This window comes from Daktulosphaira vitifoliae, unplaced genomic scaffold, assembly GCF_025091365.1.
Source record: "Daktulosphaira vitifoliae isolate Bord-2020 unplaced genomic scaffold, ASM2509136v1 Scaffold_4, whole genome shotgun sequence".
NCBI classification, from domain to species: Eukaryota; Metazoa; Arthropoda; class Insecta; order Hemiptera; family Phylloxeridae; genus Daktulosphaira; species Daktulosphaira vitifoliae.
Genome location: NW_026099575.1, coordinates 36,898,149 through 36,925,137, shown reverse-complemented (window position 1 = coordinate 36,925,137; position 26,989 = coordinate 36,898,149). Strand labels below are relative to the sequence as shown.

The 26,989-nt window shown below is 27.4% G+C and overlaps 3 protein-coding genes and 1 non-coding gene across 8 annotated transcripts in view; 2 read left to right on the top strand and 2 right to left on the bottom strand.

Annotated features, from left to right (window-relative positions):
- The first annotated feature begins 1,145 nt into the window (after positions 1–1,145).
- LOC126905797 (H/ACA ribonucleoprotein complex subunit 3) lies at positions 1,146–2,294 on the top strand. Its single transcript, XM_050685863.1, has 3 exons — positions 1,146–1,298; positions 1,904–1,946; positions 2,086–2,294. The coding sequence occupies exons 1-3, from the start codon at positions 1,245–1,247 to the stop codon at positions 2,181–2,183; spliced, it is 195 nt and encodes a 64-aa protein (XP_050541820.1). The 5' UTR covers positions 1,146–1,244; the 3' UTR covers positions 2,184–2,294.
- Positions 2,234–7,164, bottom strand: LOC126905772 (thioredoxin domain-containing protein 11). 3 transcript variants are annotated; one of them, XM_050685807.1, is made up of 14 exons: positions 7,117–7,164; positions 6,728–6,981; positions 6,262–6,475; positions 5,941–6,174; positions 5,688–5,876; positions 5,433–5,630; positions 4,920–5,010; positions 4,587–4,848; positions 4,411–4,515; positions 4,027–4,213; positions 3,731–3,958; positions 2,955–3,148; positions 2,748–2,886; positions 2,234–2,686 (listed from the first exon to the last, which is right to left on the bottom strand). In XM_050685807.1, exons 2-14 carry the CDS (start codon positions 6,889–6,891, stop codon positions 2,429–2,431), a joined length of 2,463 nt encoding a protein of 820 aa, XP_050541764.1. In that variant the 5' UTR covers positions 6,892–6,981; positions 7,117–7,164; the 3' UTR covers positions 2,234–2,428. The 3 variants fall into 3 exon arrangements, with proteins under 3 accessions (XP_050541764.1, XP_050541763.1, XP_050541765.1); XM_050685806.1 differs by lacking the exon at positions 7,117–7,164 and having other exon boundaries at positions 6,728–7,110; XM_050685808.1 differs by lacking the exon at positions 7,117–7,164 and having other exon boundaries at positions 4,411–4,512; positions 6,728–7,110.
- A 2,144-nt stretch (positions 7,165–9,308) lies between these two features.
- Positions 9,309–9,415, bottom strand: LOC126906446 (U6 spliceosomal RNA). The gene has a single exon (XR_007704262.1). It is a non-coding gene; the product is annotated as a U6 spliceosomal RNA (small nuclear RNA).
- Positions 9,416–11,090: 1,675 nt separating this feature from the next.
- Positions 11,091–26,989, top strand: part of LOC126905774 (fasciclin-1) — a 39,218-nt gene continuing 23,319 nt past the window's right edge. For 2 of the 3 annotated variants that reach the window (XM_050685810.1, XM_050685809.1), the window contains exon 1: positions 23,472–23,846. In XM_050685810.1, coding sequence (XP_050541767.1) covers positions 23,703–23,846 — 144 coding nt within the window. In that variant the 5' untranslated portion in view covers positions 23,472–23,702. Of the gene's footprint in view, positions 11,334–23,471; positions 23,847–26,989 lie in introns of those variants that run through there. The other variant, XM_050685811.1, reaches the window with a different exon arrangement.

Below are 26,989 nucleotides of genomic sequence, written 5' to 3'. Positions count from 1 at the left end.
ATTAACTAATCACATTAATTATAGCGACATAATTGAAGAATTTGCCAATAATCCAGCAAGGAAAAAAATACTTTAAAAAAAAGAAAATTGTATTTTTAATTATGTTATAATTTGTTAATTAAAAAAAGTATTAAATAATTCTCATTTATTAATTATTAAGTTGGATTTTTTGGATTTTAATATTAAAGAACCAATTATGAACGAAATAAATAGGGTTATATTATTATTATTATTTATTTATTGTGGTGATGAGGGGGTGGTATAAATTATATGCCCGGGGGCGCCAAATTTTTTAATACGGGTCTGATTACACGGAAGATAGATTCAGAAACTTTAGAACATTGCAACAAATTTCTTCAATATTAATATAAGGGTAAACATTCTAAAGAAAATAAAATCTAGGCCACATATAGAATCGCAAGATTTTTAAAAGTGTATTATTTATATTATAGTGGATATAAATACTATAAGAGTGACGGGAGAAAGTCATGATTAGAAGTGTTCAGAGAGTCCCAGTAATTCACTCAATACGATTAGCCGATTTGATTTATAACTTCTTAATTATAAAAGAAATTTGAAAAAAAAATGGTTAAATGAGTCCCTAGACGAACCAGAGGAGAATATAAACAAAGTTCGAAAATAATTACATTTTGAAGTAAGTTAACATATTTTAAACTTTACAATTTGGATACACTGATATGATTACATCTATATGTCAAGCTGATTTAAGTGATCATTCTGTGATATTATAATGTTAATAATTATGAATAATAATGTTAAAAGTAGTTAAATAATGTTACTCGAGAGATAATTTTTTTTTTTTTAATCATCTTAATCGATTTTCAAAATATTATATAATAAAAATTGATCACTTGTGGCTAATATTTAAAATATTAATTAAAATCTAAAGAACACTAATAACACACATTATGTGTTTAGCGTTGATAATGCTAACATTGTTCTCAAATACGTATTCGCGATTTTTAGTAATATTTTATGGCTTTTTCAATTTTTAATATTTTGAAATTAATATGTTTTTAATATAGTTTTAATTTTAAATTCAAAATATCAACTTATTTTTTTATGTTTTTTCGTTTACTCCTGATTTTTTTAATATTGGTATCACTACTACCTTAATAAATAATAAGATAAGAACCGTGATTATCTAACCGATACTATGCAGCGACTCACATTGTCAGGTTCGTATTATAGTTTTTATTAAAATTAACAGTGAAAATTTTAAAATGCTTTTAAGATATTATCTAGCCGAGGATGGCACTCGAGTCTACACTTTAAAGGTAAAATGTTAAAACAAATTTAGACAGTAGTAATTTAAGCATGATTCTTTTTTTTTGTGAGTGGTTCCTTTTGTTCTTACAAAATTGAGTGCGTGTTGTTGTAAATTCTAAAATATGTAGCCATCGCACTATGGAGGCATGTATTGAAAATTTTGGCAATATTTTAATATTTAATTATTCTCCATCTATATATGCACCCAATTTGAAAATATAGTAACTTATAATGCAATTATTATGGAAGATTGAAACTTTAATGCTTAAAACGACTTTTTTCAAATACAGCACTCTCATTTTCACATTGAGACATAATATTCGTTTTACTGACAAATAATTTTTTTGTAAATTTGTAAAACTGACTATTGGCATGCAAATATATACATTTATTCTCTTTGCAATATCAACTAAATTGTATAATGAAAAAATTCATTTACAAGTAAAATTCTTTAATTTTTATAAATATTTAGGATAAATAATTATAAAACCATTACAGCAACAACAAAAATAATTAAATTATATTGAAATTGTAATAGACCAAGTTGAAAATTAATAAAACTTTTTAAATAACTTATTATTATTCCTAATAAAATATGTTTTATTGTTTCTAGAAAGTGGATCCAGCTGGTAACCCAACACTTAGTGCACATCCTGGTGAGTTAAAATAAATTGTAACTTCTGTTACTGTTATTTATAATTTATACAATAAAAAATTATATAAACTGTAATATTTGAACAAATATTAGTTTTTGTTTTATTTTTTTTTATGAATCATTTTGTGTTTTTAATTTAGCTCGATTTACACCTACTGATCAAAATTCCAAAGAAAGAATTCGTATTAAGGAACGATTTGGACTTCTTATGACACAAGAACCTGCACCTATATATTAAAATTAATTCTTTTTTAACTATGTCAATATAAGCATATAAACTGTAAACAATTATAAACGTTTCATGTAACTTTATTTTAATAAAGCATTTTTAAAAAAACATTTAACATTATCACAGACTCAGTTTTCATTTAAACCTAGTAACACTTGTAAGTCAAAACTCGTACATTATACAGAATATAACAAGTGTCTCTTAAAATAATGATTACCGAGACATTAACAATATCTATATTCAAAATGGTGAATTTAAGATTGTGTAAGATATAAGTCATAAATTTCACCAAATTTTGACATAGATTTATAATTAAGGTTATGAGTAACATCCAAAACCAAACTAAATAATTTCAGATATCTTAACCTATTAAATATTCGTGTAAGATTAACATTTTTATTTTGTTGTCTGTAAACAAGTCCACGTCGATAAGCTTGTAAAGCTTGAGATATGTTGGCATCACATGCAAGTTTAATATCTTTAAGACAATAATGCACATGTTTGCTGTAATTCTAAAAAAATTAATGTAAGAATTTCCTTGAAATTAAATTGTAAGTTTTTTATGATATTTACTTCAGAAGAATCCCACATTCTGCAAAGCCCAACCATCGCTTGTAATCTTGTTTCTATAGATAGATTTGACAAAATAAATTGAGATAAATTTTTGGAAGTTAGCTCAGATTCTCGAGGGAAAATATGGCTATCAGATTTCCTATTCAATAAAAATTGAATATTTTAATGAATTTTTAGTTCAATTACTTATAAAATTATTTAATATACTTTTTTGCTGGAAAGATAATAATTGTAGGATATGCATCGACAGTTAAATACCAACTCAAATCATTATTGCCACCATTAAATCGAAAAAATTTGAGATCCTTTACATTTCTCATTAAATGTGCTACAGTAAGTAATACATGAGCTACGACTTGACAATATGCACAATAAGATGTATAAAAATAAACTACTACATTCTAAAAAAATAAATATAAAATTAATTGTATCAAAAAAATTGAATTAATTTATTATAAGCATACATATAAGATACCACTACATATTTGTTTTTACAGTAGTTAAAAAAAAGCCTACTAATATAAAAATATATTTTTATATAATTAGACTTATATAGATCTAGAGTTTTTTAGAATGTTAGCTTTAATAGATAGGTTTTTTTTTTTATTTTATATGTATGAATAAATAAGAATAGCTGTAAGAACTGTTATAGAAATGAATGTTAAAGCAAGAAGAGGTACAAGAAGACCAAAAAAGAGATGGAGGGATGTAATTGAATGTGTTATGAAAACAGCTGATGAGAGCGTAGATGATGTGGGAGATCGCATCAAGTGGAAGTTTAGGATAAGAGTGGCTTAACCCAAATAGTTTGGATTAAGGGGAAAAAAAAGAAGAAAGATATATAAGAATAAGAAAATTTGAAATCACATAAATGTTTAACATTTTTGCCATTTCTTAATACATATTAAGACTTGACAAATTTTGAATAAGTATTATATAATTATTTTAATATAAGATTAAAAATTGATTAAATATTTACAAACCTCTGTACTGTTAAATACAGCATCATTAAAGTTTCTTGAATTTAGAGTTTCAATACAAATAGAATCTTTGACTGTACTTTTACTATTATAAGAATGGATGTTCAACTCGGGATCAGAAGAAAATTTTAAATGTCGTTTTGATCGATTTTCTAAAAAATCTAATAAAAATTTAGCCATTGTTTCTTTAGTTATGTGTGTTTCTTTGGGTAATACATGGGCTATTTCATTCTAAATTAGAATTAGAATTAAAATTTTATGATAAAATTTTTAAAAATTACATAACCATATAAAAATACCTTCTTATCATACATCAAAAGAGCTGTATTTTCCCTGAATTGGTTTAAATTTATACCAAATCCTTTAGCTACATGATGAAATCGTTTTGAATCTAAAGCAATGAATGTCATAGTTTTGTTAGCTGTACATGCCAACCCAAAAACATTTGCTTCTTTAACATTAGTTTTATACTGTGGTTCTGAAAATCTAAACATAGTTTTTAGAAATATAGTAATTTGATTTATTAATACAATGTGTATTTATTACTTGAATTTTTAAAAAAGTATATATATATTTATTTAAAATTGTAGGTGAATTTATAACTCATAATGCATTGTATGCTCAGATAAACATTTTAACTGCAGATTTATTTTTATTTAACTTTTGTGAATGTAATAGCTTACTTAAAATATTTTTCTGCAAGTAATGACCTGTAACATTCATTTTCATTCCAATAATTAATAAATTGATCAGTACTCTCATAGTTTAAAGATGGTTGTTGTTTTCTGCTAATTAAAATTTAAATAAATAAAATTATTTACCTATATCATAATAATTTATCTGAAAATTACAATCTTACTTTTGTATTGTGATTCTTTTATCACCGTTAAAAGAACAAAAAGATTTTGCTCGATTAGAAAAAAAACTTTGAGTGACCTCACAAAAAGCTTCATTGAAAATATTATTTTCTGGTTTTAATGTGACTTCTGGTGCATTGTAATTTCTATAATTTTCAAATGTATTGTTTAGTATTTTTTGTAAATTCATTAATTTACTAGGATTTTTTTTTTTCAACATCTGAAAACATTGCTTAACATATTTTGGTCGTTCTTCAAAAAAAACTAAAAAAAATCATTAATCATACTTTAATAAAATTAAAATTAATGAAACATAAAAAGTAAAACCAACTCACATTTTAATTGTTTTTTTATGTATTTAGTAATATAATGACCTTGAATATTATTTTTTCCACAGTTAAAATACTCAATACTCAAAGCCTGAAACTAAATATTTTTATAAAATTAACTTTTTAAAAAATATTTATTATTTATTATAGTATTTATTTCTTAATTTTTAAATGGTTAAATATTTTTTAGGCCTATCCCTTATAAGAATACTAAGTAAATTTTTTTAAACAGCAACTTACATATTTAACAAGTTTATATAATAGAAAATGATCAAAATAAGACAATAACTGGTCGATAACAACTTTTAAACCAGTATTTTAAAAGTTATGATAAAATAATATAATCCATACTTTGCCTTCAGTCTACATTTAAAAATATTAATAACTTATGGCTAGGTATGGGTTCAAAAGTTGTTACTTTCATAGTTGAATAATTTTATTATATCTAAACAATGAAAATATATTTGTTGTCATTTAAAAAAATATATTATATTTTAATACTATACTATTTTCTTATACCATTGAATAAGTAGGATGCATATCTAAATAAGGATTTTGAGGAGTGAACAATAACATAGTTGGTCCATAATTAAATGTTTCTTCTAATAACTGTGATCTACTTCTTCCAGGCGATGGAACCCATCTTGAAGTCAACTTAGTTTCTTGTAAAACCCATCTTTCAAGTTTTTCTTGATTTATAATAGAATGATTGTAAGCCTTAAAAAATTTAATTTAATAATTTTTAATATAACTATAATTTATACAAAATTTTACCAGAGTACGATTCCACAAGTGTAGTTTGATTATTGATTCATTATCGTTCATAGGCCAAATTGCTATACACCATTTTACATACATTTGCAAAGGGTCTGATTTTAAATTATTGATGGCTGCACCTAAAACTATTGAATATAAGTCCCAACCATCTGATGTTTTGAAATCAACCAACGTTACTAAAACATTCTATAGCATAGGATAATTTTTTATAAATAATATGAAGGGACTAAATATGGAAAGAGCTACTTACATGGAACTTTCTATGTACTTTTACTAGATCTAACTTATTCTTTAATAGTATAACAGGTCTTTTCATTAAATCAATAAAACGGGTTAAATAAGCAGCATCATCTGATGGTCCTGAGTAAGGTACTCCAGACTTGGTATAATCATAAGCTACTATCATAGGATATATTTTATTTCCTTTAAGAATTTTATTACAAATGCTATCTGGTTGCCAACAATTAACAGCAGCAAAATAGACCTGAAATAAAATATAAAATTTTATTTTAGCTTATGTCCACAGTCTTTTAATAATTATAATTAAAAAAATATTTAAAAATATAATTACTTCATCATTATTTATAATACAAGCTTCTTCAAAAGCTTCACGAGATTCTATTGAATCAACATCCCAAGGAGCATAAAACATAATAACAGCTAAATCAACTTGAAATGCCTTGTCTAATGCCGCTTTTAAATCACCGTCATAATAGTCTTCAACGCAAGAATTACTGTGAAAAAATGGTTTTGGGCTGGGTCCTTTGTTGGTATTATCATTTTTTCTTTGAATAAAGAAATTTATTATTAGAAATAAAAATTTAATACTTAATTATCATCATTTAAGATGAGGTGTTATTATACACTTATTTGAGTCTCATTGACAGAAATTTTATATTTATAATTTTTACTGACAATGTAAAGGGATTTCTACATGCAGAAGCTTTTTCGGGTGAGATTTAAAAATAATCATTCCATAATTATCCACATTAGTCAACGAAAAATTTAAATGATATCATTAGTTATAACCAACTTACAAATTAATTAAGGTTGCGTAGGTAGTGCATAAAATTATAAATAAACAAATAATTTCTTTTCCTAATCTTTTAGAGAACATTTTAATCTGTGAATTTTTAACAGCTTGAGTGTTTTTATTTGGTAATTTTTTGTTGTTGAATTCTTCCTCTACTACACTTTTCATTGTACAACCTCATTGGGATCTAAGTGAATAAATTCAATGATTGTTATTTAAAGAAAGTTCAAACTGTAGTGTTTCACAAGCATTTGTACCCTATGACCAAAAGATTGAACATAAATTCAAATTTAAATAGATTACTTTATACTTATTAAAGGTAATATAAATTATATTAAAAAATAATTAGATATTACTAATTAAATTTGATAATTTAAAAATACAAATCATTACATTTAGAATGAGTAAACAGTAGTAATAATAATAATTCATAATAAAATAATATCTGTGTTTTATGTTGATAGTGAGTTGAATTGATAAGAATGTAAATTACGAAACATGTACAATATAAAGTAGGCCACGAGTACATAAATTTTTCAAAAATGTAATACCTGGCTAAACGTTAATAGTTCTACTACATGAAAAAATTTATTAAAAAATTATTCAAAAATTAATATTAGTTATAAACTCATGTAATAATAAATTTATTTGTAATGATTATTTGAAATAGAATATTGTAACTTATTTTATATTGTCACATCCATAAACAATGGAGACGATTTAAAGAGTTAAACCACATTTGTCATCAAAAACAGTTTCATTGTTTGCACATTGCGATGCAAACCAAGTAAAAAAATAATTTAGGTAAATTGAGATTTTCAAGAACTGTTCATACAGCATGTATAAATGTTGTTTATATGAGTCATATTATTTTATTGAAGGTGAATATCAGTGGCATTTTTATCGGCTTAATCTTTTTTTGGTTGTTGTTGCTAAATCTGTAGGAATTGTTGACGACACGATTGCTAGAAGCAATTTATGCATTTCTAGCTCGACTTTGAATCATGAAATATTTTCTTTAGTCCAGAAAGATTACAATAAAGTCCCCTAATACAATATCATTCGTAAAATACAAAGATATTCATTTTTTATACGATTTGAACATCTTAAAATTTATCGCAACTTTAAAAAATTAAAAAAAAAAAAGAAGGCACGAAGAAGAGAAAGGATTATTAAACAAATTTTGTTCTTTTGATGTTTTATTTTCCCCTACATTTCTTGATCAAATTTTATTAACTATCAACTCATTTACAATACATTTGCTGTCGATAAAATTAAACGTTCAATTTTGATTGTAGCTGCAAAAATAAAACTTAAAAGTTAATGTTTGGATTATTTATTTAATAATTTATATGAAAAAATTTTAATTTAAATATTTCAATAAATAATGATGAAAAAGACAGATTAAAATTAATAGTAAATTTATAAACTGATTGTTTAATCATTTCAATACAAATAAAGGTTATTTTTATACAAAAATAACATTTTTATTTCATTTTGCAGACCACTTAGTATATATAAATGACAAGTCATCTAAACAAATTTATTTTTTATGATTTTTAATATGTAAGTTTTAATCTAACACACGTTTAAATACGCAGTATTTTCAGAACATTTTAAAAAAGGTAACTTGAAAAAGTTCAGCTCTTAATACGTATGTTTTCAGTTTTGAACTCCTCTGTATTAGTGGAATAAGGTTGATTTAAAAAAAAAAGTATGTCGGACGAAAAAGATATAGTTATAAAGTACTTATAAAAAATTGCATCAATCACACGTTTTCCAAAAAATTATTTATTGATATAAAGTAAAATATAAGATATAAAATTTTAAATTAAAAAAAATATAGCATGTATGTTAACTACAGTGGCCATTTACTCATAAAAGATAAGATGCCAGGATAATTTTTTTATTTTAACTAGCAGTACATAATATAGCTTTAATTAAAAATATGTTTAAAGGACTCATTTTCAAAAATTAACTTTTTGTGCAAAAGTTGCTATTTTTTTTTTTTAATGACTTATGTGGGCATGTAAAGGATAAAATTAAAAATATAATTTACACCTGGAAAAGTGAAAAAGAAAAACTTAAGTATTTATAAAGAAACATTATTTTAATTGGTCTATTTTTAAAACAGTTACAACTGTTTAAGATATGTAGAGATTTGTCTATTTTAAATACCTTAACATTTTTGAGGATTTCCCTCATTTACAGAGAATGAAGACTTTTTTTTAAATATTTTAAGAGTAATATTTTTAACTAGATAATATTTGTGATCTTTTGATAAATCGTTGATATAAAAATCATTAATAAATCATTGAATGATAAAGATCAAGCTGGGAAATAGTGACGACAGACATAAATAAATAAATATATCCTAGTAAAATTAATATCTTCTCAGCTTTATATTAAAACTAAAAATATTTTATTTGTTATTTAATAATATTACATGTAAATAATTCAATAATCGACTTATTACTCATTTTTTTTTTAATATACTCAAAAACAGTCCTAGAGATGACCTTACTTAGTGAGTGAAGAAGATACACAATATGTAAATTAACTTTATAATAATAAAAAAAATTGCAAAAAATGTGGAACGCTTCACGATTTTGCGTGTCATCCTTGCGCAGGGGCCATGCTAATCTTCTCTGTATCGTTCCAATTTTAGTATATGTACTGCCGAAGCAAGTACATTTATATATTAATTAAATAACATTATATATACCATTGAAACTATATTTTTAATCACATGTGAGAAGTATTATCAAAGTTTCTACATTTAACTTACTATAGGTGTCATTTTAGTATTATTTAATAAGGTACTACGGTAGATAGCAGCACAAGATTCTGTACTATCATTACCATAGGTTGCGTTTGACTTAGATCGGTACCAGAAATGAATTGAAATAATCACTACAATTATTAATAATTAAGTTCAGTCACTTGTAACAAGGTCCATTATACTATTTAAGGATATTGAGGATAATCAGGAAATATCATATATCTTACTTTGAGTAGATTTGCAATTGTTTTCAATTTCTTTTATAAGTAAGATTAATACAAATCACTTGTAACTTTACTTATATATTTTTATTATTTTAATAGATTCATGCTAAAAAAAGCAAAGTTTGAACATTTTTAGTTATAATAGTACTTTATAAACCTTTTATTAATAATTCATTATTAAAAATAACTATCTTTTATTGTAGAATTCAAGCGAAAAGAATTTAAAAAGAAGTTTAACTTAAAATTAAAAAGTGTACTAAGTTTTATTTGTAAATTAAAATTTTTATTAAATAAGTTGTGTTTTTTTTGCAGTTAGTCTTTAGTTAAATATTATTAATTGATTAATTATAATGTTTCAATTAAACATAATTTGTATTGTTTAAAAATATGATAATTAATTGATTAAAACACTGATGTATTTATTGAATCCAGCATTTCTTTTGTAAAATAAAATCAAATTAATAAGTTTAACCATGTTAAATTTATTTTAGGTCTAATCAGAATTACTTCTATTAAGTTTTTTTTTCATCGTGTATACTAATAGTTATAGCAGTGACGTTTATAGGGGGGATTTAGATGGAGTATCTACTCCCTCTTTGAGTACCTATGCTAATATAAAAATGTTTTTTTGTATATAATCAGCTCTAAATAATTTTATTAGTATACTCCCTTTAATTAATTTTTAAATACTCCCCTAGATCAGGTAGTTTTTGGAAAGATTCTATTATTTGAGAAAACTATTAATATTAGTAAAATGTGTATTTAAAAGTATTAATTGTAAGTATTTAATAGATTTACGTTTAACCCACTTGCTCAGACGTGAATCCAAAAGAAATATTTGAGAAGGGTCGTTATCCAATGAGACGAGACCTATTTTTAATTTAAAATCATTGTGTTTTGATAGTTTTTATATATTACAAGTTATTAATGACGTTTAATTTTTCAATATTTTATATTAATATATATATTTAACAATATAATTGTTTTTATCAAATATCAAAATCATTTTATTTATGAGTTATTTATTATTTGTAATTTTATTACAAGTAATAAAATGAGATTAAAACAAATGTATTTAGTATGCACATGTAAAATTAGAAAATTAATTTATTTTACTATTAGTAATGTTATTTACTTATATTGAAATTTTAAGCTTGTATGGAGATAAATGTTTGGTGTCATGTTAAAATACAAAGTTTGTTAACATCCCCTTTACATTTGACGAGAACCACTTGCAGCGTTCATTTGGGCGTTCAACCCCTCCCCCTTTTGGGTAGCAGACGAGAAGGCGCTGGTGTGCGCGTGATCCCGTTTGGCCGGCCGGCATCTCTGTTGAGCGCGGCTAGTTCAGTCGACTTGCCGCCACCGCGTCCGATGTGCCGCTGTGCGACGTGCCGTCCCGGAGTATAACTGTATAACTCTGTTGTGCCGTTTTTTTAATTATTTAGTTTTATTAACAGTTTTTTATCGTCATGTTAACGTACAATGGCCGCACAAGGCCATTTATACTGTTTTTGGTTGTTGTCCAGACTGTGTTGTGTAGTAGTGCCGCGCCAGGCGGAGGTTTACTCAAGTTTATGGCCTCCGAAAGAAATTTTTCAGAAGTAAGTAAAGATTTAAAGTCCAACTAATCGAACGTTAAACTGTCAGTAATGTTTTCGTTAATTTATTATATAGAAATAGTACAACGAATTTATAAAAAATCTGTGTTATTCTTAAAAATTACAAATTATAAAGATTTTTTTAATATTTGCTTATACGCTGCATAAGTTTATGTTCCAGATAGTTTTAAATGAAACTTTACTATTTATTAACCTAACGTTGTTGAATAGCTCACAAATAACTTTTAAGTTAAATATAAACAAAAATTATCGTGTGTTATTGTTTTATGCGTATTATTACAACAAAGGTAACAAATGACAAGTACAATTGTAGTGCTTGTGAAAATATAAATATTTAGAATGCGTTGTCCACCATCCAAAAATTACGTCTTTATTTAAAAAAAAAATCCAGTCAAACATTTCAAAATTATTAACGTACCAAAATACACGTCTGTTGGAAATTTCGACATAATTATTCAGTATAAACATGGAAAACTTATTTATTTAAAACATTTACATAGACGTCGTACCCTTGATTATTTTATCGTTATCTCGTGCATTTTTTTGTTGATACATTGACTACATACACCCTATTGTATTACAATCGATATACGAGCAAATTGTTCAACAAAGCCCGACAGGCGCAGATTTGGCGTTTAAGTGTCCGTGTGCTAATTGGTATAAAAACTTTTATGAGTGACGAAACCTGTAGAAGTTAAAATATGATTAAATGTAATTTATGGAACAACAAAGTCCGAGAACTATAATAAACCAACAGAAATATACTACGCAAAGAAAACGATTAACAGCTTCTACTTTTCAGTTCAAGTGTTAAATAGTAATAATAATAATAATCATTACTTATATCGTTTGAGGTAAATATTATGTCAAATGATGCGCATATCTTTTTTGGGTATATTAGCGAATTTGGATGGTGGCCAAACAGATGTGCGTGTTTGCTTTCTCAGTCCTTATCATTGTGCACTTTTAAAATTACATTTTTTGGACCGTAGAAAATATTGTGGTAATAAACCGTGTGAACACGTACTTAACTAGATTTTCTATGAACTATTGCCCATCCCTTTTTTATATAAAAAAAGAAATCCCCCATAACACCTGACAGGAAATGATTGTAATGAGCTTTTCACTTTTGATTTAACGTACCTATTATTATTATTATTATTATTATAACGATGCTATAGCGAAATACGTTTTAAATATATCTAAATATACAAACCAAACTGGCAACGTTCATTTGTTTGTGTAAAATGACAACAGACTACTAAAATAAATAAATATTTCTTTGATTTTCTGTTTGAAAATTAATTTTTCTTCGTTAAATTTTAAAATAAATTATACACACAAAATATATCTTTTGTAATAACATCGTCAATTTGAATTAAAGTATGTTACTATAGAATACAACTTAAATATTTGGTTGAGTAGATACATAATAGTTTTACTCGAAATCATTATTGACGTTTAGATTAAAAAATTGTTTCTATTAAGTTGAAAAATCACAAATATTTAATTAAAAATTATTTTAATGTCTTTATAGATGTATTGATGTTTCAAATCATTTATAAATAATTAACAATGATACGAATGATTTTTAAATTAAATTTTGTATATACAAAAAACGATATTTTTTATTTATTTGATAGAATTGAAATTATAGCATTTCGTCATGAAAACGCAATGATAAAACTGCTATAACAAGTAATACATTAATTTTTTACATATCTTGAATAATGTTTTATGTGTACTCTGAATCACGCATATTTTTATACATATATATCAAGAAATATATAAAAAAAATAAATGACGGTATGACTAATATTATTAAGTAAAAGTAATAAATATATTATAGGATGAATGACTGCGTAATGAATAGAATAACTCTGATCGTCACCAAGTGTCTTAATGACAAAGTGTCGTGAGAGATGAAAAGTTTTTTTCATTGATTTTTTTAACTTTTTACCTTAGATACATTTTTTTGTTGGATGAGATGTGTTTTATGTTAAGGTTATGTTTCAACTCCGTTTTCTACGTTAAAGTCCAATCAATTATGTCTACTCATAGTAGATTTGCATATAGATATTTACCTATCTGCAGATTGACAATACATCTATTTATGGTTTAGTAACAAGCAGTTTTTTAATTACGACTTAAGTAAAGGTCCAATCGCCAAGTTAATTATTAGTTAAAAATGTTTATGATTATTTATTTTTAGACTTCAGGTTTTTTAATGTTTTACTTAGAATATCGTGTGTAATTAATTAAAATGGTAAAATCATTATTTGTATCTTGATTGTAGTGTAATTCATTTACTGACTATGTGCCTTATGTTTAATTGATTAAGCTTATAATAGAAGATTGACTTGAAAAATATGGCTGAAACTTGGCAGCGGATGGTTATAAAAACAAAACAATGTGTGATATTTGAACAGAAAAGTTTAACAGTTTTTGTCATTTTTCCAGCTGTTTTAAGCCTTTATAGAAACAGTTTAATATGGTCATTAATCATTGTGAGGTATATTATTTGTTCAAATTTCTGACGGATCAAAACTTCGAGTTGCGGTACATATTAAGATGTTTTCATTCCACCCATATTTTTATCCATTGCTCAATCAAGTTTCCTCATTAGAATGTTATCTATATTTTTTACAATGCAGATTTAACCTTCAACGTTCTACAACAATTCGGCACGAGTATCAACGTGCACGCTCAATCACATAATGATACATTCTACATCAAGGCATATTTCTTTTATACATGAAGCCAAAGTAAGCATGATATTTAGACCATTTTTAATTCTGAAAACAAATTAAGCGTCTGTGAGAGGTTCAGAGAAAATCTTTTGCGATCCTAGTTTATCCTTCAAACAGCCTAGTACCTTTCTCTCCTTATGCTTCTACTCACATAAACCTTAATATTATTGTAACACAGAATACAAGCACGTTTGAGCATTGCATGGGAGTAATGCATTTCGTTTTGGACCACTAACTTTTCCTATTGGCCGTGACGGCTCACCGTTCGGTCTCACTTACTTCGAGGTACAGAAGAAAAACAACTCGCATGTTAAATCATATACGTTGTAACTTTAAAATTTTACTAGGTAATGCCAGAGAGAGCTGTATACATTTCCTTTTCCCCCTGTTTGTTGTCTTCAATCAATTTGTAGCTTCTTTGCATTTATTACTTACATCCCATAAACCCAAATGTATTTTAGTACCTGTGAGAAACAAAACTATACAAAAGACCGACTACACTAAAATGTTATAATGTTAATATTATTGTCAGAGCGTGAAAAAAAACACGGTAGTAGATCTAAATTGAAATAATCATCCGTTCCCTGACCCTAGCGCGTCTCGAAAACGACACCCTAAATATATAGAAGAGACTATTCCCTCTTTGAAAATTTAGGTATTGTAAAAATATTACATGCCAGCTCAGCATTTTACAAGGTATTGGATACCAATAATAATTATTTTACATGATAAATAAGTTTTTGGTTAGTGAAATGTGTACATTATTTATTCTACATAATTAATATTGTTTGTGAATGTGCAATGCAGTAAGCAGCTTAGAAGTTTTTCATGTTTTTAAATTTTACAAAAATATTGTGTTAATACAAATGAAAATTAACATCGTCTTACTTAAAATATTAAGTTTTAGGTTAAATGAAAGAATACTATTAGAATATTATTGCCTTGGTATAGAGATCGAGCCCTTTGAGATTGATAGAGTACTCTTTAAGCCCGGTTTAGTAGTTAATTAATCAGATATTTTCTATTTAAATTTTTCATTCATCGACATAGAATTTGAACACTATTTGTTATATGGTGTTTACCCATTATTAGTTACAATTATTGATGGTAGGTCGACTTAAACGTACTCTATCATGCGTGTAGCAGTAGTTAATGAGTATTAATATGGTTTTATATGGCCATCATAAATCGTATGGTAGACCTTTTGTCATCGTAGGCTGCGGGCGACTTGAATCGAATGGCTCTTAAAAAGAAATTAACCGAGCACTAGCAAAAGAAACCATACAACGAGCACTTAACTGGGGTAAATACTGTAGTGACAAATATGAAATATACGTCCATAGAAGGTCACCGTTTTACTTATATGGTCGTTTACTTCATCGTGAGACCCAAGTAATAAATGTCATTACTTTTATTGAATCAATGTTGAGAGTCAAATGTTTCGCTTTGTCATATTCAATACTGCCGTGATAGTATTTTTTCATAAAAAAAATGCTTGAATGATGTAATATTAAAAGAGAAGACCGTTAAAAAGGTAAATTAGGCTCTGAGGAAGTTAAATCCTTTATATTAAATTTACCCAAAAATAGGATTTCGAAGACCTATAAAAGAATGAACTGATTAATAACAAAAGTAACCCGATCGTTCAAAAGCAAATGGATCTAAACAGTCTTCAGACGAGTTATAAATAATATTAAAAATAAAAATATACAGTATTCAGCAAATAAGGCAACATGTCAATTATTACAAACAATGAGAATAATAGAAACCCATTTCCTTACTTAATGAATATTCTACTTATAATTATTCTATAAAAATTTGATAAATATTTATAATATATAATCTGTGTTAAATTTAGGCATACTTCAGAAGAAGCTAAAACCCTTTCTTGGCATTTTGATAGCTCCCTTGATAATCTCGGGGTGACAATGATATACGATAAATTGACACGATGTTTAATTTAATATGGAGTTGGAAACTATTTTTTTTTTTTTTTGCTCGTCAACTTTTTGTAGTAATTTTCTTTTTTGCTAGCAATTTTTCTTTTTTAGAGCTCTCTTTAGAAAAAAATTTTAAATTAAACACGAATTTTAATACATTAAACAAAAAGTTCATAGACATATTATTGTAAGTATTTGAACGTTTACAGAAAGTATGTTTTCTTGGTGTGTTTTGTTCTAACAAAACTAAAAAATTTAGAAGTGCATAGAAACTATATATACTACGTATACTAACTTTGTAATAGTATACAGTAATTTATTTTAAATCAAACACAATGTTCTATTTTCTCCTCTCATTTGCATTGGCTTTGTTGTACCTTTTCGATAACATATTCCAGTTGACAGTTTCCACAATACCTCGAATAACTTTCATGTGTAGCATGTAAATTGTAATGAGTTGCAAACATTGACGACCATTATAGATAAGGACAAGTTAAATCTACACCGACACTTCGATCATTCTGTCGAATTTACAGGCCCGTTACTTAAAATTATTATATTAGTTATATAGTTAACAATTACATTAAAAATCAGAAGGATTTAAAAAAAGTTATTTTGAACTTGGGAAGATATCAGTATATTTAATCAAACTCCAAGAGAACGATAAATTTTTAAGTATACGCTTTAATTGCTGTTGTTCTTGTCAGCCATTATTATGCATTTTTATATGTGCATTGTACACATCATAACATAATAGCACTATCCCTAAACTATAAGTTGTTTTACGATCAGCGCCGTTGCTAACGCTACCGCACAGGAAATGGTTCGTTCACATTCATTTCAACAATAATAGTAGTCTTCATATTGTACGTATAGAGTCTCTCTTCTATGGGCTGTCCTGCCGACTGTGAGCGTGATGACGATATCAGAATAAGGAATAAGAGACAATAGATATCTAACGAGACCCTAAATGGATTCTTAACGTATCGTGTATGAAACAATGTGCTATTTTTGTTTACGAAACACGGAGACAATAAGAAAAACTCAAGTTGTACTAACTAGAAAATAAAATGTACTATTATTATTTTAAATAATAATGTTGCGCAATATTTGCACACGATGGGAAAAAAATAAAAAAATTGAAACTGTGTCTGACTCAATGATCTATAACTGGTACAGTTAATTGTCTTTAACGGCATTACTGTGATTTACACGCGCGGTTAGCTAATAAATGGTCCGAAACGATATTATTGAAAAATTGAGCACGTAAGAGCTTTTTGCAATAACTTGTGTAAATTTGCAATGCAAATAAAAACATTTTAATTTTTTTTTCATAATGAACGAAACTAATATTAGAGGCAGTTTTAGTGTACGCTCAATAAGATCTATAAAAAAAAATGACGTTTAGGGTTTCCTTAATGAATATCGCTGTATTATGTTAATATTACGTGTTTTATGAGTGAATATAAAAACATGTAATCCTGTGACTGCCGTCGTATTTTATTCTGTAGCAGTGTTTTATAACGGTAAAAGTACTATCAAAAGAAATAATAAAGATAATAAGCAAAATTTAGCGATTTATAATTGGATAATTTCGGCACCGAGTTAAGTCTGTTTATAAATAACATTTATTAAAAAAAACGTACGGAGTTATGATTCTCATGTCATATGAATGCGTAGTTTATTATTTGCATTATTGTGAATCGTCCGACCACGTTCCAATTCAAAAAATTAACAACGAAATATAACTTTATGAAATTGTTTACCAGTTTAATTTAATATGCAATTTATTATTAAGACATATTGTTCGTGCAACATTTTTACTTAACAAAAGCCACATTATTATTGACTATTTTAATGTATAGAATTTGCGGATATCTGGTTTCGGTTGAAGAGGAAATTTAAAAGAAAGGTTGTGAAAACCGATTAGTAATAGTATTAAGAAAAATTTATTACAGTACTAGAGAAATCGAAATGATATTAATATTCTAAAGACTACATTGAATATTAAGGATAAAAGGTGTATTGAATTTCACGATTGGATTTGGAAGATGATCCAAACCCTTTAAGAAAATATGAAACCGATTATAGGCTACTTTTTCAGTAGTGTCAGTTGTCATATGTCGCACGAGTGAAATCGAATAAATCAGGTTATATTTTTTGGCATTATTGTTATATTTTTATGTATTTAAAAATAATTCAATATGACAAAATGTACGTGCACAAAATATTGTATAACATTTAACTATTTATCTAAAAACGTGCTCGATGATCTATGAAAAATGTTATTACTCAATTATAACCGAGTGAGTTATGACAGAGTAGAGTGACACATGTAAGACGTCTAGCACAATTTATACACAATTTAATGTAAAATGAAAAATTATCCAGACCGATTAGATGATTATTTTTTTTTGTTCACACGTCAATCTTGGTACACATAATATTAGTTCAATCAACTCTAGATAATAATAAGTGGTATGACCGGTCTTGATATCAACTAAATTGGGTACACAAAAAAACAAGAATTACGACTGTAAACGTAATTGTAAGAAGACGAAATTTATAAATACGCACAGGCTACCCTTTAAAAAAAGTACACAATTCTTAAGCAGTATTTTAAATTCCATAAGAATTTAACGGAAATGTTGTATATCAACCAATATTTCCTTTTATACGGGTTTAATATGCAATGTACTGCGAGCACAATGTAAATGCAGCGTTTACTATTAAATACATTTCAAAGTCAGTCAATTATTAACAACCTTTGGGGTATAATCCCGCTAGGGTAATGATGTTGAACCCTTCAAGTATAGGAGAATGGCGAGTACAATGGTTAATATAGAAAAGAATATGAAACAGAGTTTTAACTTCCGTAATATATCCCTAAGTTTTTGTCTATGACCCTAGTATAACATTTGATTTAATGAATGAAAACAACAATTTTTTCAGGTATAAATGATTAAAAGTACCCATATTGATTGAAATAATTTCTTTTTGAATTTACGATAATTTAAATAATAATCTCCTCAAAATTTAAATTTACATATTTTCATTAAGTGTTTTATTAAATAATAAATAATACATAAAAATAATTGAACAATAAATTAGACTTAATATTTTTTGATGTCTTTTTCAAAGATACAACTATTGTTTCATTTTAAAAATGTTAAATGTGACTCATCATTTAATAATATTATCATACCTTTACTTAGTAATTAAATTTTAAAATACAGGAAAATATTCACGATATAATTGTTTTTTTATAAGGTTAACAAAATAAATATAAATTATTTTTTTCTAAATATTGTGTTCATTTTTGCATTAAGATAATTTAATTCGAACTATTGATAGAATCAGAGGTACATATCGATGTCATATTGTGTTTTGTAATCTCAAATTACCTTTGGTTTTAATCTAATTACTTTTTCAGTTCAAGGATTTTTAGTTTTTGACATTATCCTGTCATTTATCGATATTGTGTATAATGCTTTAAAGTAATTTACTAATTATAACCATTATAAACTCATAAGATTAAATAGATAATTTAAGCATTTACCTTTCTTAGAATTTGAGTAAATGATAGAAAATTATGAAAAAAATAGGATAATTTATTTATTTCTTAGGAGAAAAAATAGGGACTATTTAATTTTTAACTCTAGAAAGTAATATTTAGTTATATTCACTAAAAACTTATGCAAGACACTCGACACGATAGCAATTATAACAAAACAAATCACAGAGTGCGTGGGAACTTGATGATACTAGAATTGTAAACAGGATAAATGCTTTTGTCTGTTGCATTGTTAACTGATTTGTTTTCATTCAATTTGGTTGTCTCCTTATTATTTAATTTATTTTACAATGGTTATAGCACATGAATATCGATCAAAAATGTATTACATTTTTATTTATTTATTAACTGTCAATTTTTTTTATGTTTCTTAACTAAAATATTTCAAATCAAAACACTGTTTTAACTCAACTCAACACGTCATTGAACATAGTGTTCAATATAGTGTTAACATAAGAAGCTACCTTGGGCAGTTGCCCCAAAACGCATCGAAAAGTGCACCCTGAGACTTTTGAGGGCTTAACTGATGAACTCGATTAAACTGGTAAAAATATATTTTAAGTCATTTATAATTTATGTTCTTGCGTTTATGCATATTTAAAATTTTTAATAAGCAAGTTATATAAGGGTGATAGATAGTGAGGTAGCCAAACATTTTTCGGGGGTAAGCTGAACAATTTTTTTTTTTAAGCAAAAACGCGTCAATTACAAAATACACCAGCGCGCCGAAACCCTATATTAGATAAATAAAGCTAAGCCTATTTCAATTTTTTTTGTTTTACATAAACAGTGATTATCAATGACAGTGATATTCACGTTTTAACTCATAGCATATATGCTATGAGTTAAAACAAAAATTAATTATTAATTAATATATATATATATATATATTTACTGCTTAGTTTTAATTGAATTGTATATTTTTGAAATTTGTCAATGAATTTGGAATTTTAATTTATAAAATATTTTGTGACATTAATCCAGTAGGTTAGTCGACGTGACCGTCATTATTAAAAAATAATTTTATGCCAAAATTATCATACTCCTCCTTTTAAAGTGACATGTTCAGTGTGCCGTGGTGCTTTTATTTATTCCTTTGCAAGATCTTGGCATACAATCAACTAATTCCAATTCTTCTGTTTTTTATATATCTTTTCTTGATTTGTTTTACTAAAGTGCCACAAATTCGTTTAAAATGGTATTATGTTAGGAAGGTGATAGATTTGTACAAAGTTTAAGTTTTATTATACATGCATGTTATTCTGAATTTTCATTCAATCAAGAACTTAAATTGGATTGGTTGTTTCTTCACTAGATTACACGTTTTAAGTATCTTTAAAATGTTTACTATAGTACAAGTATACTATATACCTTTAGAATGACTAAAAATTCACTCAATATTGTAAATAAAGTAAAAAAACTGTTTGATGTTTTAATATTAAAATTGATATAATGAGTGATGATTATCTTGAATTATCATGTTAACATGTATTAACATATAGACTAATTTTACTACTATAAAAACATACATAATTTATACTGTTACTATTTGTACTATTCAAAATATAAATTTTTACTGGATAATTTTCAAAGAAGTTACATCAATGACTATTTTCTTGGTGACTAATCAGCCAGAACATTGTTTCCGCCAAGTACCTTAAACCTTGACAGAACAGAGACTGAATATGAGTGATACTGAGTTCATCATTAAAACAATGGAGCGATAGTGATTTTGTAAAGTCAAAGCAATTATACAATTTTGTGTAATGTGTGCATAAATAACTAATGTTCATTGACTAATTCTTACATAATTATATAAATTAACAACCCTTTTTAGATTAGTTTTAGTCTTTTCTGCATAATTTGATGATAAAGGTGTAATTCAAATTATTTAATTAAATTTTTTGTGTTCTGTCTCAAATACGATTTTTTTAAGAAAAAAATATGTTCCCATCTTTATTTTATTAATTTAATGTATTAGAGCTATAGAGCATTGAAGTTATATTTGAAACTATTAGTTGAATATTTAGCTAGTCAGTTCATAACGGAATACTTAGACACTTTGTTTAGAAAATACATATAGATTTTAAAATTTAGACTTTGTGTAATGGAACCCAACTACAGCCCATCTAAATTTAATCAGTTACTTAAATTAAGTGCTTTTCGTAACTAGTTCTTTTTTTGTATTGATTGCTCTAGTAAACGTTTAATAAATAAAAAAATCAAAATTATTGATATTGTTTCAAAATAATAATGTTTAATTTTAAAATTAAAATTATTTTTAAGTTTCATCCTTGAAAATATTTTAAATAATTATTTTGTACAAGTAATTTTGAGAGGAGATTTTTCGAAAATTAATTTTAGAATATATCTCGTTAATATTTAACAATTAACTTTATATTTATTTATCTTTCTACCAAAATAGTAATCTGGATATGCATTTAAAAAATTCACCACTGTAAAACTTGGACTTTATGATGTGAGATCGATACAATTTTTCTAGTACATGTATAAATCACTGAATTTGATGTAGTTTTAATTGATCACTATGTACAATTGTTTATCGTGCAAATTTAACTTTTCATATATTATCGATCAAATTTTATTATGTCGCACTTACGTAAAAATGATTTCTTGAGACTTCATTTTATCAGTTGATATTTTTAGGTTGATATCATTGTATTAAGAGTTTATTTTCGTTTTCATTTATAAAAAAAAACGTTCAATTCTGTTTACATTAAAAAATATTTTAGACTATTTGAGAAATAGTGTTTAAACAGGAAACGGCACTTCTATCTTCACAACTAAAAACTAAACAGTTTATTTTCCAATTAAAAATAATTTTTGATATTATCTCACCAACTTCAGTGGGTAATGGATGTTGAATTTATATGATTATGTATTATTGAATATAAGATTTAAATCCTTCCTAAATGAAAAAAAGTTATGATAAAATACGTAATTTTTTTTTATAGTTATCAGCCCTAAGGTTTGTTTGTACCTGTCAACTACAGTTGAACTGGTGTATACTAGGGAGGATGTTGTTTGCAGTGATTTTTCGTTGAATTCTACACTTAGGATATATTGTTTTTTTTTTACAGCTGTAAAAACTCGCGTATAGTTACCCATCGGTGAGCCTACAGGCCAGGCAAGGCTTAACACTAATGCATGTTAGCAACTAGTATGACCACTGCGTTACACCACGTCAAAACATATTAATATTTTATAAAATAATTAAGATTTTGTTATTATGGAGGTGGTAAATTTATAAGAACTTTTTTTCTTATCCCTACAAAATTTAATATTTGTCATATTTAAATGTATCTTGTAAGTGCGATCAAGGTGACTTCTCTTGTAAATGTTTTACAGTATTTATTTACCTAATTGATTTAAAGGAGGTAAACTCTTTTTATTCGAAATTCTCTTTCAAAAGAAAAATCCTAGATAGGTCTCTGATTACATAATGAAATGCAAAAAAATTTATAAAATTTCTTCATTAAATGTAATAAATGAATTATTATAATACTTCTATTTTTATTATATTAGACAATTTATATCACTTGAATCGATCAATACATTGCAGTTTTGATACTTATGTGTTCTTGAGTTTTATTTGCCTTTATGATCCATGTGTAAATCATGACTGACTAGGTTATTCTATAGGTAATTACAGACGATTTCTTCCTTGGCACGAAGAATGTGGGATGAATAGATGTTTGAGGAATCGGCGGCGCCGTTAAGATTGTACCGCGTTGGTGGCGGGAAATATTGATCCAGTCATATTGGCCCGCCTGCCGGGCAGTTGGTAGTTCAGCCGGGTGCCGTTAGTATACGCTCGTGTAACGATCACGACTGTGCTGGGCCCGCGGTTTTTTCTTATTAGTTTGTCCGTTGCCGGTTAGCGGATCATATGGTCTTTCGGGAAGTGACGGTGCTTATGTGTAGTTTTAAAAATTACTTTTCGCGATACCACAATGTTTTATTGTAACTAATAATACGTTAAGTACACTACAAATTGTAATCACCCAACGTTTCGTCTTTATTTTTGTATATAGTTAATTTAATTAATATAAAACACTTTCCCAAAATGATTAAAGATTCAAAGTGTTCCGCGCTAACGGTGTTAGTGTTCCTGTGCGCTGTAGCTACAACCAATCAATTTTCCTTAAACTTTGACAATAATGATAAGACTGTGATGGACACTCTGATGACAACGCTTGATTTTGATCAGGTAATTAAAAAACAATCGCGTATCTATCAATTTTCTTTTGAAAATAATCTTAATGCTGCTTTGACTTTACTCATAAAATGATTTTTTTTTCTATATATTATGGAAATAACATGGTCTATTTTGAGTAATTGACTATTTAAATGTTTCTCAAAAACAATAAACTCTTTCAAGGTATTCCTTAAATTTCGGATTTTTTTTTTTTAGTTGAAACCGGTTTAACGATTCAGTGAAATTACCTTAATACTAATAATAATTTCATTTGTAAACAATAGAATTTCAGATGTCCAGTCAAATTTGTTCGTTTACTGGTTTTTCTGATATTCAAAAATATTTTTGATCATGGATACTAGTCACAAGGGGTTAAATTTTTATGATCTTTACGACGATTACTTCTATGTATGCTACACAAGACATTTTGATACAAAAATAAATGTGAGTTCAGGTAAATGACAAATAGGAAGAAAGGTGTACCCATAATGACCACCGTGTTCTTTACCTAACCTAATTTATTTCTGTTTAGTCGGCCGGCCTTCACCATGGTAACGGTCGTATCAACGTGTCTAGGTAGCTAATTATATGCGTGTTATACGCACAGATTAGTGGGACAGAATGTCGCGATAAAGTCCTCTTGAAATTTTATGGTCGATGACTTAGGTTCATCTCTGAGGTACTTTATTTCGAGCAGAGTGGTGGTTATGGCCAAAGTGGTAGGTCGATGCGGGGCAGACGTTATCCGGCATTCTCCATTACTACTCTATGTCCCTGATGGACCGTGACCGGTATTACAATATTATTGTAAAATAAATATCTGGTTCGTTGTACGGCGACCGATCTCCTCCGGTCATCGCCAGGTGTTTTTGATATTGAAATACGAATAACGATATAGGTACACTACACAGTCAAGAAAAGAAACTCGTGTACAAAAGATCCTCGCTAAATCGCGTTACCGCCCCTAACATGTGGCGATGGTTGTAGTAGTTGTATAGTAACCCGATATAATTTTACGCTCCAAAAAAAAAAAAAAGGTAGTGTTACCTGAGAACACATACCAAGACTATTCTTTAGCTACAGAGCCTGAGTTAATGTATTTTCAAAACCTTGCACTGCATCGCAGTGATTTTAAAAACACTGCGGGTTATAGCTATGGAGTAAATATTACTGCTATCTATAGTAATAATGTATATTCTGACTTCTAACGTAAAAACTAAACGTGAATGTGTGAGTCATGCAGACAGCTTCTGTTTTCTATGTCGCGTGCCCCGCCCAACCCCTACAAAAAAAAAAAAATACACACCATATTGATTATAAGAGGAAAATATCGTATAACTGACGTTGGGATGAAATTTATTGTATGAGAACATCATAATTTTGTTGATTTTATTATTTAAATGTCATGTTCATGAGTCATATCTAATACTTCTAGCAATTTTTTTTTTTTTTTATCAATTACAAAAGTAAATATTCGATAATAACATAAATTATTAGTCATAGTATAATATTATGTTATATCATACTATAATGTATTTTGCTCTTAAGCTCATATTGAGCGCAAAATTATGCTGTGGTAATCAACCTATGTTTATTATTTTAACATATCAAAATAGTACAAAAAAAAAAATGTATACATCTTTTAAATTGGTAAAATACATATTCCCTGGGTTTTTGTACCTATTCTACCGCTTCCACTTTCTCGGTTCATTGTTATTAGTACCGTTTCGACGGGCAGGTGTTGCCAAGTGATGACCACCTGGCAACATTACGTACGCGGTGTTCCGCGTGCAATTTAGTTCTCGGATATAACTTCCATGGACTATGACATTGACCTTGAAGATAGGTTTCGTAAAAAGTATACCGGACACTACCTCCAACAAAAAAAAAAAATCGGCGGGCAATATTTTTTTCTCTTATAGAATGCTTTACATCTGGTTAAACTGGTTAGAAACAATATCTTCTTAGGCGAATCTAAATTATCTTAGCATATTTTAACGTTCATTCGGATATACTTACTGAAATAAATTAATTTTCAAAATTATATTATTTCTTGAAGTTTGGTAGTTTCACGTGAGCGCTTAGTGGCAAGTTATTTTAGGGGTGACTAATGGTTGAACGTGTTTCGCATAATAATATTCACCTGTAACAATCGTGGGTTTCTCTGCGAGGAAAAAGATTTTGGTTACTGTTTCGGTTGCGAGTCAAGAGGTAGTACAATTACCAAGTAACGGCCTCCGCTACTAACGTGATTCAGCATGTTTATTTTATAGAAATGAGTTCATTAGAAAACCTTTTGCCAGTAAAAACGTCTAATAGCAGTTAGACTTGGTTATTATTTGGAAAACAATCATAAAAAGCGGTTACACTGTAACGTTTCTTTAAAGATCTAAAATCTCAGGGCGTGCATCCCGCACACGTTGTATAGGTATGTCTCGTTTACGAATGACCCGATGGTGGTATAGACTCAATGCGATGGTTACATAAGATTTCGTGAACTTTTTTTCAACTTCACTTGTTATTTTTATACGTTTTGTTTGCTTAATAGTTTTACGTAACGTTATAGGTTCGTGAATCGATAAACTGTAAGCGTTAAAACTCGAACATTGTAAACGGGCGCTAATAAGTAAACATGTCTAAAGAGAACACACTTAAAATTGAGTGCCACGTGAAGTGGATTTCTTGATTGTAAATTTATACATAATCTTACCAAAAACTTGTGCCGTTAGTTTATTAAGTACTATGGATCATGTGTGTCAAATTCAGTGTGTTACATTTACCCATCAGGAGCGATAGTGTAATTTGTCATGACCTCTCTTCGCACTGCCCAGAGTGACTAGCTGAGTGTATATCCTGCGATCGTTACCTCTACCCATTATTATCGTATTACACTGAAATCATTATAACAGACGACGGACGCTAAGTTTTTTCGGTTGAGCACAGTGTCATCGAATTTGTTGGTCATTTAATATTCTGTATGACTGAGCTGCGGAACACACGCCATTCAAACAAAAGTGGTGAGACAGAGATTGCGGAAGGCGTAGGGTAGCGGTGTTGCGTATATATTATTGTAAAAATATTGATCATTCGACTCGGTAGTGCTGCCCGAAAACTCCAGGGACGGCGTCGTTTGGCTGAGGGTAGTAGAGGGTTCA

Bases quoted from the DNA above. Each gene is read 5' to 3' on its own strand.
- LOC126905797 (XM_050685863.1), top strand. From the start codon at position 1,245: ATGCTTTTAAGATATTATCTAGCCGAGGATGGCACTCGAGTCTACACT. The intron at 1,299-1,903 runs GTAAAATGTTAA...TATTGTTTCTAG, and splicing joins CTCGAGTCTACACTTTAAAG to AAAGTGGATCCAGCTGGTAA. The intron at 1,947-2,085 runs GTGAGTTAAAAT...TTTTTAATTTAG, and splicing joins AACACTTAGTGCACATCCTG to CTCGATTTACACCTACTGAT.
- LOC126905772 (XM_050685807.1), bottom strand. From the start codon at position 6,891: ATGAAAAGTGTAGTAGAGGAAGAATTCAACAACAAAAAATTACCAAAT. The intron at 6,476-6,727 runs GTAAGTTGGTTA...CTTTATTCAAAG, and splicing joins TACGCAACCTTAATTAATTT to AAAAAATGATAATACCAACA. The intron at 4,516-4,586 runs GTAAGATTGTAA...AATTTTAATTAG, and splicing joins AAAAGAATCACAATACAAAA to CAGAAAACAACAACCATCTT.